Source organism: Vipera berus, assembly GCF_964194415.1.
Source record: "Vipera berus genome assembly, chromosome: 3".
Taxonomy (NCBI): domain Eukaryota; kingdom Metazoa; phylum Chordata; class Lepidosauria; order Squamata; family Viperidae; genus Vipera; species Vipera berus.
This window is the reverse complement of record NC_138204.1, coordinates 10,771,334-10,786,456: the sequence shown is the minus strand read 5'-3', so window position 1 is coordinate 10,786,456 and position 15,123 is coordinate 10,771,334. Positions and strand designations below refer to the sequence as shown.

Genomic DNA, 15,123 nt, shown 5'->3' with positions numbered 1-15,123 from the left:
CTTTAGAATTGACAATTAAGATACAGAGGTGGTAGGCAGCTTCTGCTATTTAGATTTAACAATCAAGAGTAAAGTTTAGTTTAGTTTAGTTTATTATCATTTCTATACCGCCCTTCTCCCGAAGGACTCAGGGCGGTGTACAGGGCAAGAATAAAACACAGAAATTTACAAAAATTAAAAGATAATTAAATGCATGCCCGATTAAAATACAATTGATACATAGTAAAAACCCCAATAAGAATGATAAAAACCCCCACCAATCCCCCCTCAGGCCAGGCTGGCTTGCTCGAACAAGTATGTTTTCAGATCGCGGCGAAAGGAGCGCAGATCGGGCGCCGTCCGGAGCTCAACCGGTAACTGGTTCCATAGCTCCGGGGCGCCCACAGAGAAGGATCTCCCCCTGGGGGCCACCAGACGGCATTCTCTGACCGGTGGCACCCTGAGGAGGCCCTCTCTGTGGGAACGCACAGGGCGCAGGGAGCTTGATGCCGGCAGCAGATGTTCCCTGAGGTACTCCGGCCCCATGCCATGGAGGGCTTTGAACACCATTACTAGCACCTTGAATCTCACCCGGAAGACAACTGGCAACCAATGCAGCTCACGGAGCAGAGGTGTCACGTGGGAGTATCGGGAGACTCCCAACACAACTCTCGCGGCTGCATTCTGTACCAGTTGGAGCCTCCGGGTGGTCCTCAAGGGAAGCCCCATGTAGAGAGCGTTGCAGTAGTCTAGACGAGAGGTCACGAGCGCGTGAGTGACTGTGCATAAATCATCCCGGCTTAGATAGGGCCGCAACTGGCGCACCAGGCGAACCTGGGCGAAAGCCCCCCTAGTCACGGCCACCATGTGTTCTTCCAAGGTAAGCCGCGAATCTAGGAGGACTCCCAAGTTGCGAGCCCTATCTACGGGGGGTAATAATTCACCCCCCATAGAAAGAGATGGAATATCCGAATAGACCCGGGATGAAGGTATGCAAAGCCACTCGGTCTTGTCGGGGTTGAGTTGAAGTCTGTTCCTCCCCATCCAGACCCGAACCGCCTCCAGGCAACGGGACATCACGTTGAGGGCATCACTGGGGTGGTTTGGGGTAGAAAGAAAAAGCTGGGTATCATCAGCGTACTGATGATACCCAACTCCAAAGCCACGAATGATCTCACCCAGCGGTTTCATATAGATGTTGAACAGGAGAGGCGAGAGGACCGACCCCTGAGGAACTCCACAAACGAGAGACCTTGCGGTCGACCTCTGCCCTCCTGTCAACACCGACTGCGAGCGTCCCTGGAGATAGGAGGAGAACCACTGTAAAACCGTGCCTCCCACTCCCAATCCCCTGAGACGCCGCAGCAGGATACCATGGTCGATGGTATCGAAAGCCGCTGAGAGGTCTAATAGGACTAGAACAGAGGAATGACCCCTGTCCCGAGCCCTCCAGAGATCATTCACCAGCGCGACCAATGCCGTCTCCGTGCTGTGCCCGGGCCTGAAACCCGATTGGTACGGGTCTAGATAATCCGCTTCATCCAGGACCAAAGGGAGCTGATGCGCCACCACACTCTCAACAACCTTCGCAAGAAAGCGAAGGTTGGAGACCGGACGAAAGTTGTTCAATACAGCTGGGTCCAAGGCAGGCTTCTTGAGGAGGGGCCTCACCACCGCCTCTTTCAAGACGGCAGGGAAGCTAACCTCACTCAAAGAAGCTGATATAACTGCCTGGAACCAGCTGCGTGTCCTCTCCCGGGCTGCATAAACCAGCCAGGAAGGGCACGGGTCCAATAAACATGTGGTGGAGCTCAGTCTCCCCATGATCCTGTCCACTTCCTCCGGAGTCACAGAATCAAACTCCTCCCAAGTGATATCGACAAGACCACCCGCGTCCTGATCGCCAGACTCTGCCCAGTCAGAGTCCAGACCGGTCCGAATCCGAGTGATTTTGTCCGACAGATAATTGTTAAACTCCTCGGCACGACCCTGCAAGGGTTCCTCCCTCACCTCCTGATTAAGGAGGGAGCGAGTCACCCTAAACAGAGCGGCCGGGCGATTATCTGCGGACGCGATAAGGGTAGCGAAGTGATTAGACCTCGCCACCCTTATCGCAGCGAGATAAGACCTAATATGGGTTCTTAGTCGCAATCGGTCGGATTCGGATCGGCTGGACCTCCAACCGCTCTCTAGGCCCCGTCTCCGGCGCTTCATCTCCCGGAGCTCCACGGAGAACCATGGAGCTCGACGGGATCTGCATCGGGTCAGGGGCCGCAAGGGTACAACTCGGTCAAGAGCCTCAGTGGCTGCCCTTTCCCAAGCTTCCACTAAGGCATCTGCCGAGCTGTGAGTGGGGGAGGCAGGTGGGGACCCCAGCGCTGCCTGGAATCTTGCGGAATCCATTAAGCGTCTGGGGCGGTACCATCTAACTGGTTCCACACACCCACGGCGGGGGGTGGCAAAACGGAAGACCAGCCGCAGGAGATGATGATCGGTCCATGACAGGGGCATAATAATTGGAGAGCCCCCACCAAGATCATCTAACCACCGACCAGATAAGAAAACTAGGTCAAGGGTGTGGCCTCCCTCATGAGTCGGTCCTGAAATTACTTGCGTCAGGTCCATGGCCGTCATGGAAGCCATGAACTCCCGAGCCAACTCAGATGATCCTCCCAGAGATGGTAGATTGAAGTCCCCCAAAACTATAAGTTTCGGGAACTCAACCACCAACCCAGAGAGGACATCGAGAAGCTCAGGCAGGGCTGCTGCTGTGTGACTAGGCGAAAGGTACACCAGCAGCAAGCCCAACTGCGCACCAGGGCCGCATCTCAAGAAGAGAGACTCACACCCGACTATCTGCGGAACGGTGGCCTCCCGCGGAGCTAAGGTCTCCCTCATAACAACAGCCACTCCCCCACCCCTACCCTGAGCCCGAGGCCGGTGTAGCACCCGGAAACCTGGTGGGCAGAGATCAGCCAGAGGAATACCGCCCTCTGGGCCCAACCAAGTCTCCGTGATGCAAGCCAGGTCCGCCTGCTCACCCTCGACCAAGTCACGGACGAGAGGAGCTTTATTAACGACATACCTGGCATTCAGGTACACCAGCCGGAGCTCAGGAGGCTGCACATCCTCACTCCCGGGACCTTGGGGTAGAACAAGAGGGTCGGAACGCCTCACCGCTTGCAAGTAGCAGAGAGGCCTTCCCTGAGGTCGATACGGCCCTCTGTTCCTGCACCTGCTGCCATTCCCTAACGTCGTGGGAATAGGCATTCCCACGACTTGCCCTGGAGCCCCGGGGGCGACCGACCCCCGCTCCTCCCCTCCGCGATCAATCCCGGCCCTGGCCTGAACAGTGGTTGCTGGACTGCCCCCCATATCCGAACAACCAAAAGAAGTTCCCACCCTAACCTCCTAAAAAATTTAACCAAAAAACTAACCAGGGGCCTCCTATTTGGCTTATATCGGAGGCCCCTACCCATGCCCAGCCATCTCTCAGGGTCCCAACACTCGGGCCCTTCATCAAGAGGAGGTGTAAAAAGTAAGGCGGGTCGCTCCCAGGATGGGGGGGCCCCCCTGAGAGCATATAAGGTCGTGCTCGAATAAGTCAGACGCATGATCTTAACAAGTCCGACAAAAAACAGCAAGGCAGACCAGATCAACATGGGAGGATCTCAAAATAAATAAATCGAAGGCAAATGACCAGAGAGCCAGCCCAGCTCCACTGCCACTGGAGCTGGGAAATCCCGGGACAGATCGAATCCCGCCCTCTCACGGCGGTCAAAGCCGGGGGGCAACCTGGTACATACAAACCGGGGGAGCAATACCCCCCAGAGCTCTCACCTCTGGGAGGCAGCAGATGTAAAAACTTAACCACTCTCCCACAGTGGTTACAACCCGGGCCTTCTATTATAGGGGAGGGGGGAGAAGGGGAGGGAGTTAGAGCAAAGAATCTATGAAATACATCAGGATTAATAAGCCGGCATGGTCACAAAATGGTAGGAGAGATTCTGGTTACATAAGTCACTTCCATGTTGCAAAAAAGACTGGATGATAGTCAAGAAGGGAAACCACAACATGGTCCAATGATTTTCTGGCGGCGCAGAGATTAAGTTTTGCCTCACAAATGTCCGAGGCAACAGCATCCGCGTTCCACCACCAGGCCAGGTCACCATATCAGAGAGGCCCACTCCCTTCACCGTCAGCCATCTCGGAAACCATAAAGGAACTAGCAGTCCTAAAATATATTGTAGAACTTCCATGAAGGCATTAGAGAAGATATTCAGACATGTGGTACATCTGAACTTATACATTTATACTGATAATGGCTTTCTCCCTCTGCTGACCTATTCAAAGCTGACTTTGAAACAGCAGGTCAGAAAAAAAATATTGATGTTTGGAATATTTGTGTTGTATTTTCCTGAGAATACCATAGATAGCCAAGAAAACCAATAAATGATTTATAGAATAATAACAATAACAATAGTCCAACCCTCTGCTCAGGCAGAAAACCCTATACCATTTCAGACAAATGACTGTCCAGTCTCTGCTTAAAAACTTCCAGTGTTGGAGCATTCACAGGTTCTGGAGGCAGGTTGTTCCACTGGTTAATTGTTCTAACTGTCAGGAAGTTTCTCCTTAGTTCTAGGTTGCTTCTCTCCTTGATTCGTTTCCATCCGTTGCTGCTTGTCCTGCCCTCAGGTGCTTTGGAGAATAGCTTGACTTCTTCTTTGTAGCAACCCCTGAGATATTGGAACACTGCCATCATGTCACCCCTGGTCCTTCTCTTCATTAAACTAGACATACCCGATTCCAGCAACCATTATTTATATGCTTTAGCCTCCAGTCCCCTAATCATCTTTGTTGCTCTTCTCTGTACTCTTTCTAGAGTCTCAACAACTTTTTTACATCATGGTGACCAAAACTGGATGCAGTATTCCATGTGTGGCCTTACCAACGCATTATAAAGTGGTATTAACACTTCAAGTGATCTTCTATCAATTTATTCTATCCCTCTGTTAATGCAGCCTAGCACTGTGTTGGCTTTTTTTGGCAGCTGCAGCACATTGCTGGCTCATATTTGAGTGATTGTTCATTAGGACTCCAAGATCCCTCTCACAGTTACTACTATTGAGCAAGGTACCACCTATACTGTACCTGTGCATTTGGTTTTTCCTTGCCTAAATGTAGAACCTTATAAATTAATCGAGAGTTCTCATGCCATGCCAAAATGCTCAAATTATTATATCATGAACACGTTATGCAAATATTTTATTTATTTTATTTTATTTTATTACATTTATATACCGCCCTTTCCCGAAGGACTCAGGGCGGTTTACAGGGTAATTAAAAAACAAAGATACAAAAGTTAAAAACAGATTAAAAATCCGTGATGGGAAAAGTTAAGAAGTCTGCCATATCTGATGAGTTTATAATGCTGGGAAAAGTGGAAGGAAATAATGGAAGTATAACAGAATAACAGAGTTGGAAGGGACTTGGAGGTCTTCTACTCCAACCCCTTGCTCAAACAGGAAACTCTAAGTGAATGCTCAACAACAAATTGACTTCATTGCAGCAATGAAGGATGCACTGATATGAAGGACCAAGTTGGAGACAAATTGTGCTGGGGAATTTTCACCTACGTGGTTGCTAACACTTGATACAGAATCAATTTTATGTATCAGTCTTATGTATCAGTTATAGCAATTATAAACATAAAGAGGAGACGATCAAGGGTGTTGGTTTGATTTGCGGAGCATGCTGCGACTTCTCTAAGAAATCAACAAAAACGATGGGAGTGCAACTGGTTTCTAACATGAAAATCAGGTGTGGCGATTGCATCAAAGTGAAAGCCAAGATAGAAATACATGCTGAAAGTTTTGCCATCAACCTGGGCCAGAATGAGTCTGAGCTGGTCCTTCACTTCAACCCTCGCTTTCAGAGTTATGGGGATGTTAGGACCATTATTTGCAATTCAAAAACATGTGGAGAATGGGGTATGGAGGTCAGGGAGGATGCCTTCCCTTTCCAAAAGGGGGAAGATTTCAAGCTCTTTGTCTGCTCTGATGCCAAAGAAATCACTGTGAAAATGCCCAAGGGCGAGGAAATGAAGTTCCCAAATAGGATGGAAGTGGATACAGTGGAATACTTCTCTATTGTTGGCGATGTTAGAATTAAATCTGTCAGATTTGATTGATCCCAACCCTTGTTTTGCACCCAAAAATAAAACTTGCATGAATAAAGTGAAACTATCCTGGCATGATTCTGTCAAAAAAAAAAAAAAACCAAAGAGGATAGGAAATATGTTTGATCCACTTTTTTTTAAATGAATCTTTATTTACATTTCGTGTTAAAAACACACCATACACCAACAAAGACAAAAAAAAACATTTACAATATACAAAAAACGAAGAAATCAAAAAATTGAAAACCATTTCAAAAATTTCACATTATATCTACTTCTAAGCTAACGATTATATTCCACTCATTAAGTCTCTTATAACCATTCAACTCCAAAGCTTATTCATTAACAAAGACTATATCACTTCATTTTTGACCAACCTCCAAGCCACCCTCATTTCTTTAATCTTTTATCCATCCAAATATACCATTTATTCCATGATAGAAATGCTGGTGTCTCTTCTTTACCCTTCAACTTCTTGGTCAATGTGTCTGCTTCTGCACAATCAAGTATTCTCCTAATTATAACTTCATCCGGTGGGGTATGATTTGCCTTCCAAAATTGAGCATACCCCATCCTTGCCGCCGTTAAGATATGTAAAACCAAATACCATATTTCCTTCTTAATATTTCCAGGCCTGGAGCCAAGCAGATATGTCTCTGGTTTAAAATCAACGATCCACTTTTCTGTAACAGTGTTTTTCCTTAGATTTTGAATATCCTTTGAGAAGCAAATATGTTTCCACTTCCATAAACATGTTGAACCCAATAAAGACAGAGATCCTAGAAAGAACTAATCAAATAATCAAATTATAACTTTAGTCATCCATTTCCAATTACACATCATCAACCTAAGGCTAAGCCATTGCACTACTGTTAGCTATAATTGTAAAGGATTAGGACACAGAGCTTGTTCTACCAGTCTCCTTATCGTAGTATACTGTATTTGGAAGTGTAATTAAAGAACAAATAAATTTGTTTGCATGGTAATTTGCTACCACATGGGAGCTGTTTTGATTTCTTGCGATCAAGCATTAAAATCTCTTGGTTTGTCTTTTTCTAAAATGGGAACTGCTCACCCCAATAAATTTGAGATACGAAATGACAAACTTTCTGCTACTATTGATAACAGTCAAGGAATAACAAGCTGATTATCTGGGAGAAAAAGAGGATAACCACTATTCTGAGAATCTTTGGAATCCTGAGAATTGAAAATGACATCGACAATGAATCACTCTGGACTTATTATCCCACATGGCTGCTGAACCAGAATAAGTGTTTTTTTTATGGCTGTGTTATCTGAACTTGGTGGCCATCGTTTCTACTTAGTATGTAGTAGTACTGGATATCAAGATGATTTCAAATTACTATGAGTACTTACCAGCAATTACAATCATGCTTAATCACAGAATAACTATTTTATTATGGTTAAGGATTCAAATGTGTGAAGCAATAACATAGTCAACACATTTTCACTAAATAACCAAAGTAATATGTTTCGAAAATACTCTGGCTTGTGTTTGAATAACACATTAATTCATGGTTAACAGTTCCATGATTTATTGAATTAAGGCAATTGCCCAGATTCACACAACCTGCTAAATATAAATTAACACTAGATCTAGGCTTACACAACACTCTGAAATACAAATGGGGCAACTACATTTTAACCAAACATGAACCCAATTTCGCATTAAAAACTTCGGTTAGTAATAGTTCCAGTTTCTTCCAGTTGCCTTTTTTTATTATTTTTTGCAACCCAACAGAATTTGGGGGGGAAAATGTAAATCTGAAATTTGTCTGTCCAGCTGTTCATTATTTATTTTATTTATTTATTTAATTAAATTTCTATACCGCCCTATTCCCGAAGGACTCAGGGCGGTTTACAGGGCAGCATAAAATACAATATAAAAATAATAGAATTAAAATACATTAAATTAATTAAGCCCAATTAAAACAATATTTAAAAAGCTGAAACCCCTTCAGTCCAGACCTGATAGATTGAAAAACCAGGTTTTCAGGTCCCGGCGAAATGAACGCAGATTGGGGGCGGTCCTAAGTTCCACGGGTAAATCATTCCAGAGGGCAGGCACGCCCACAGAGAATGCTCTTCCCCTAGGAATAACCCGCCGGCATTCCTTAACCGGCGGTATCCTGAGAAGGCCCTCCCTGTGGGAGCGCATGGGACGAAGGGAGCTTGATGCCGGCAGCAGGTGTTCCCTCAGATAACCCGGACCCAAGCCATTAAGGGCGTTATAGGTCATCACCAGCACCTTGAATCTCACCCGAAGGGCAACCGGAAGCCAATGCAGCTCGCGGAGTAAAGGTGTTACATGGGAGTATCAGGAAGCCCCCATCACAACTCGCGCGGCCACATTCTGCACCAGTTGAAGCCTCCGAGTGGTTCTCAAGGGCAGCCCCCATGTAGAGAGCGTTGCAGTAGTCTAAACGGGAGGTCACGAGCACATGAGTGACTGTGCGTAGGGCATCTCAGTCCAGATAGGGTCGCAACTGGCGAACCTGGGCAAAAGCCCCCCTGGTCACGGCTCCTATATGATCTTCTAAACTGAGCCGTGAATCCAGGAGGATGCCCAAGTTGCGAGCCCTATCAACGGGGGGTAACACCTCACCCCCCATAGTTAACGATGGACAAAACTGGTTTTCCCGAGATGCCAGTATGCACAGCCACTCAGTCTTGGCAGGATTGAGTCAGAGCCTGTTTCTCCCCATCCAGGCCCGAACCGCCTCCAGACAACGGGACATCACGTCGAGGGCATCACTGAGTTGGTTCGGGGTGGAAAGTAAAAGTTGGCTATCATCAGCGTACTGATGATACCCCACCCCGAAGCCATGAATGATCTCACCCAGCAGCTTCATATAGATGTTGAACAGGAGGGGAGAGAGGACCGACCCCTGAGGAACTCCACAAACGAGAGGCCTCGGGGCGGATCTCTGCCCTCCCGTCAACACCGACTGCGAACGGCCCAGGAGGTAGGAGGAGAACCACCGTAAAACAGTGCCCCCCACTCCCAACCCCCCGAGACGTCGCAGCAGGATACCATGGTCGATGGTATCAAAAGCCGCTGAGAGATCTAAAAGGACTAGGACAGAGGAGCAAACCCTGTCCCGCGCCCGCCAGAGATCATTCATCAGCGCGACCAATGCCATCTCCGTGCTGTACCCAGGTCTGAAACCCGATTGGTATGGGTCCAGATAATCAGTTTCCTCCAGGAACAGAGGAAGCTGATGCGCCACCACACTCTCAACAACCTTCGCCAAAAAGCGAAGGTTGGAGACCGGACGGTAGTTATTTAAAACAGCTGGGTCCAGGGCAGGCTTCTTGAGAAGGGGTCTCACCACTGCCTCCTTCAAGGCGGCAGGAAAGACACCCTCACTCAAAGAGGTGGATATCACTGCCTGGAACCAGCCTCGTGTCTCCTCCCGAGCTGAATAAACCAGCCAGGAGGGGCATGGGTCCAATAAACAGGTGGTAGAGCTCAGCCTCCCCATAATCCTGTTCACCTCCTCGGGAGTCACAGGATCAAACTCAGTCCAGATAATACTACTCTCAAGACCGCTCGATTCCTCCCCGTCAGACTCTGCCTAGTCAGCGTTCAACCCGGTCCGAATCTGAGCAATTTTGTCCGCCAGATGCTGGCTGAACTCCTCGGCCCGCCCCTGTAAGGGCTCCTCCCTCACCTCCTGATTAAGGAGGGAACTAGTTACCCTAAACAGGGCGGCCGGGCGATTATCTGCGGACGCGATGAGGGCCGCGAAGTGATTAGACCTCGCCGTCCTCATCACCGCGAGATAAGACTTAATAAAAGATCTTAGTCGCAATCGGTCAGATTCACATTGGCTGGATCTCCAACAGCTCTCCAGACTCCGTCTCTGACGCTTCATCTCCCGTACCTCCACAGAAAACCATGGAGCTCAACGAGATCTGCGCCGGGTCAGGGGTCGCAAGGGTACAACACGGTCAAGTGCCTCGGTGGCGGCCCTCTCCCAAGCCTCCACCAAGGCATCGGCTGGGCTGTGAGTGAGGGAGATAGGTATAGACCCAAGCGCCGTCTGGAACCGCTCTGGATCCATCAGGCGCCTGGGGCGGAACCACCTGGTCGGCTCCGCAGCCCAGCAGCGGGGGGTAGCGTATTGGAAGACCAGCCGCAGGAGGGTCTTAGTGGGTTCACTCTCCCAGTACACAACGGAACTAAATTTCATGCAGAAGGATATGCTAACAAATGAAAGCTCAACTTTAAAAAAGTGGATTGGATTATTCCAAATGTACAAAGAAAAATATATAGTATATTGTACATCATCCTTGAAACTTAAATACTTTGGCCACCTAGTGAGAAGGAAGGACTCACTGGAGAAGAGCCTAATGCTGGGAAAGGTTGAGAGCAAGAGAAGAAGGGGACGACAGAGAATGAGATGGCTGGATGGAGTCACTGAAGCAGTAGGGGTGAGCCTAAATGGACTCCAGAAGATGGTAGAGGACAGGAAGGCCTGGAGGAACATTGTCCATGGGGTCGCGATGGGTCGGACACGACTTTGCAGCTAACAACAACAACAACATCACCTTATGGGTGGGGCAGTTGGACTCAGGATGTTGACGATACCTCCATTCTAAGACCCCTCCCTCGTTTTTGTTCCAGTCACATGATGCAGAATGCAGCTATTATTAAAGAATTGTAAAAAAAAAATTCTAGAAGCCTCACTCTGCAGGTTTTCAGGATCACTTAAGTCAAGTCAAATGTTACCCAGTTGTTCTGCTTTCCATGACTGTAGTGTCAAACTCTTGGCAACCCACTTTAGCTGAGAGCAAGATTCAGAGTTTCTTTGAAGAAGATGGATTGAAAGTGGCTAGGAAAAACCCTCCAGAAAATTCAGCACCTAGACTGCTTTACTTTGGAATCTAATTTATCGGCCAGGTTGCTAACACAGCGATTTCATCTCAAAGCCTCAGTGAGAACTTAAGGTAAGTGAGGAATGTTTATGTCAAATCTACAATTAACATGTAGATTGCTCCCAAGATCTCAACATTGTCATGACAAATAGGTAATGTATGAATCAACAGATAATGCATTCAGCCTTATTTTGATATGATTGAAATCCTGATCAAGCCTTTGACTACTGTAATCCATTTCTCATGGGGTTAGCCTTGAGGGTTTCCTAAAATTACAAGTAGTGAAAAATGCAGCGGTCAGGCTGTTAACCAGTGCAAAGTGTAGTGATTTGGGGGAACTAAAAGATTTACAGGGTTGGTTGGTTGCCTGCCAGGCACAATTTTAAGGATTTTTTAAAAAAATTATCTTTAAAACAATAAACAGTATAAGACCATAATGTTCTACATTTTGCTTTAATTATTGTGAGCGCTTATAGAAAAAGGGAGGTGTATTGTACATTTAATATTAAACACCACTACTGTATTTCTTACGAGAGGCTTTTTCTGGAGACATCATGGCAATTTATAACCACAGATGGAACTTATTAGGGAGAAAGAGAATCTGCTCTGCACTTGGTCTCTCACCATCTGCTCCACAGATGTTAATTGATGGAAGACAAAATTCTCTTTGCTACGTCTCTGCAGCTAAATAGCCTATTTAAGAGGGGTTATGATGTAGTCTGCTATATACAGTCCAGGTGAATTGCCACTCTTGTCAATCACAGATACAATTTAACCCCTGGAATCTATGTCTGCTATGAGATGTGACTTAATAAGTCTTCTGTTCCGCTATTGAGGGTCAATACAGTCTACTCTTCAAGGTCAAGTGTTATTTTTTTACTGATCTCTTACTCTGGTGATGATTGGACTTCAGTTCTCAGAATTCCAAACCCAATACCCCTGGAGAAAACTAGACACAACCAGAATAAACAAATAATACTCAAAGTTGAAAAATATGTTTCATGATTGTTCAAAAATTAGACCACCAAGCTAGTATTTTCATCCCACCAGTAAAAGGATTTGAGAAGAAAATAAGGTCACTGCCATTTTGAACAAAAACATTGGTTCTTGGCTAGTGGCAAAACTCATATTGTTATTATTAGTTGGAAACTGATCAAAGAGAGAAGCAACCTGGAATTGGGGAGAAACTTCCTGACAGTGAGGACAATTAACCAGTGGAACAGCTTGCCTTCAGAAATCATGGGTGCTCCATCACTGGAGTTTTTTAAGGAGAGATTGGACAATCACTTGGCTGAGATGGTATAGGTTCTCCTGCTTGAGCAGGGGGCTGTACTAGAAGATCTCCAAGGTCCCTTCCAGATTCTATTCTATTCCATTCCATTCGCCATTGAACTTTTTTGACCCTCTGTTGCAATGACTGTTAACATTTTTCTGCAATAAGCTAAGATAGTGAACTTGTTTGTACCTAATACTAATTGAAGATATTACTTAAATCCCATTGATTTCAATTTGCTTTTCTAAAATGTATTAAAAATAGATCCAACCCACTTTCTGCATTTACACAGCATATGGTAAAGCTACTAGCCCATTCCAAAGTTTTGATTGAAAGAAAATTTGACGGAATCATATCTTCAAAGCACATCTTAAAAGGTTTGATTTGTCAGATCAAATCAGGTGGTTCTAAATTGATTGACATTTGCATGTGCCTAAACACTTCCTTTTTCCATGTAGAATTGACAACTTTCCCCTGAATTGATTCAAACTGGATCTTAGATGATTTGCAACCCCATAAAAAGCTTAGTTATCAAATATAGACACCTTCCACAACTTCCCCCATAACATGTAGCTTTTTTCCATTTTTCCATTTGTGATGAAGTAGATTGTGTTCCTGAAAGCTTCAAGAGCTGTGAACATAGAGGTGTGGGAGAAAATATAGCATGAAATTATATATGTTTCTTAATCACTTTTTAAAAAGCTAGCATGCTGGATAACTGCAGTCAATGTGCCTGGCTGATTATTACGCATCCACAAAGGATGTTCTTACAGATTAGCACTTAAAGTGGTACAGGATTGTTTTCCTGCAAAAGATTAACATAACTACCCTTTAGAAGTTGGACATTACAGATGTATTTACAACTAAACTTTCTTCTGGGATGGGTGGCAATGTTATATATTTGTACCTGATTGGACAATCCCACCTATTTCAACACATCATAGAATATTCTCTTATCCCAACATAACAGTACATATTATCTGGGAATCGGTTAAAGTAAACCATCTTGAAAACCCATCGGTCATCTTACAAATCATTATAAAATAACATTAAGAATGTGGTACACATTCTTTTGGTCATCTTTTGAAGCAAACTGAATTTAATATGGTTTTTGGGCAAATGAGCGCCAGTTTGGTGTAGTGAAGTTGCTGTCTTAGAAACCTAGAGACTTGAGTTCTAGACTTCTTGGTGACTTTCTCTCAGCTCACCTCAGAGGACTGTTGCTGGGGGAGGGGAAAATAAGAAATTATCTACGTTTGCTACCTTGAATTTTATATATTAAAAAATTCTTCTCACCTTATAGGTGGTTTCTATGTTCTGCAATCCTGGGTCTTCTGCCAGGGGCCTGAGAGTCTGAGAGGTCTGCACTGTATCTTAGCTTTTCCTTAACTGCACTCTTAACAGAGAGCTGTGGGGTTCCTGGGATCTGTTGGAGACACACCCAGCTTAGGAGTCACAGCCCCAAGTGCCCCTACTGCTACTGGGGCCATTTGGCCTTGACTTTCCACATCCTTTCCAGTTCAGGCCCTGGCACTTCTCATATTCCTTCTACCTGATGTTGCTATCACTTGGCACCATTCTATCATCACCAATGTCACATTAACTGTATGCCATCCACCTATGTCTTCTGCTCTACAGATGTGAAACAAGTCTATATTTGTGTAGACTATATTTGTATACACACACATACATACAAACACTACACAGGCTTCCAAACTGCTTGCTTGCTTCTACTTTTGCAACTCCCAGGAGATATCCTTCATTTGTTACCAACTTTAAATGTTAATTATAATTGACTCTTTAATATAAAAATGTTGATTGGGTAAATTGTTTTAACGTGTTAAATAAACCACATTTGGTTGGATTTGCTCAGGACAATCAGCCGTAACAATAGTCGACATCTCCAGTATGATGAAGAGAAGTTGCATTGCATTTAGTTTATCTTGTAAATTATACCATCAAATAGTACATTACCCAGCCTTTTTTAAATTTCCCAGCAGAATTTGTCAAGCTCCTTTCCTCTGAATACCAGAGCAGGGCACCTGCCCAGCTACCAACCAGCTGAGCATTTTGGCTTAGCAAGGTTGTGCAAATCAGACCTGCGTCCCTGCTTCATCACGCCAACCCAGGAATTAGGGTTGACCGACCAACCCGTTTTTCCTTTAACCACAAGGGAAGCACATTGGGCTAATCCAGTTGCTAGAAACCCCGATCTCCTTAACCCGCGCAGCTTTGCGCCATTCACACCGCCCAGGCTAAATCTGTGTTTTGGGAAAGCAGGCTTTTCAGGGATGCGATCCAGAACTGGGGTGGCGGGTGGGGCTGGGTTGGCTGAGGAGAGAGACTCCCCAGTTCCAGCAACCAGGTTTACGCGCTCCGAACGAGCCCAAGCGCAACTCAACTCTTCCACCGCCGCGCTACGCTCCTTTTCCCTCCCTCCTCCGCCTGCGTTACAATGCCAGCAGCTGGGCCGTCACGTGACTCCTCTCGCCCCTCCCTCCCACTCCATCCAAAACAAGCCCGCCTACCTGCTTCTTCCCCGCCCCTTTCTCCTCCCGCTCCACTCGCCAGCCGCCCGGCGCGCGCGCGCACGCAGAGGCCGCGGCGCCTGCGTAGCCCCGCCCTCCTCCTCCTCCTCCTCCTCCCTCCCGCCTTCTTTTCCCCCCTCCCTCCGCTCCCGCTCCGCGCAGTCCTCCTCTGGTTCCTTTCTCTGCCTCCCGCCGGCTCTTCCATTATCCCCCCTCCCCTCCCCTGGCCGCGGTCTATAAAAGGAGCGGCCGGCAGGGGG

The 15,123-nt window shown here is 46.3% G+C and overlaps 1 protein-coding gene across 1 annotated transcript; it reads left to right on the top strand.

The window, feature by feature from the left end:
- Positions 1–5,767: 5,767 nt before the first annotated feature.
- LOC308665575 (galectin-1-like) lies at positions 5,768–6,172 on the top strand (the record flags this gene model as incomplete). The annotated part of the gene is made up of 1 exon (XM_081323639.1): positions 5,768–6,172. One exon carries the CDS (start codon positions 5,768–5,770, stop codon positions 6,170–6,172), a length of 405 nt encoding a protein of 134 aa, XP_081179765.1.
- Positions 6,173–15,123: the final 8,951 nt, after the last annotated feature.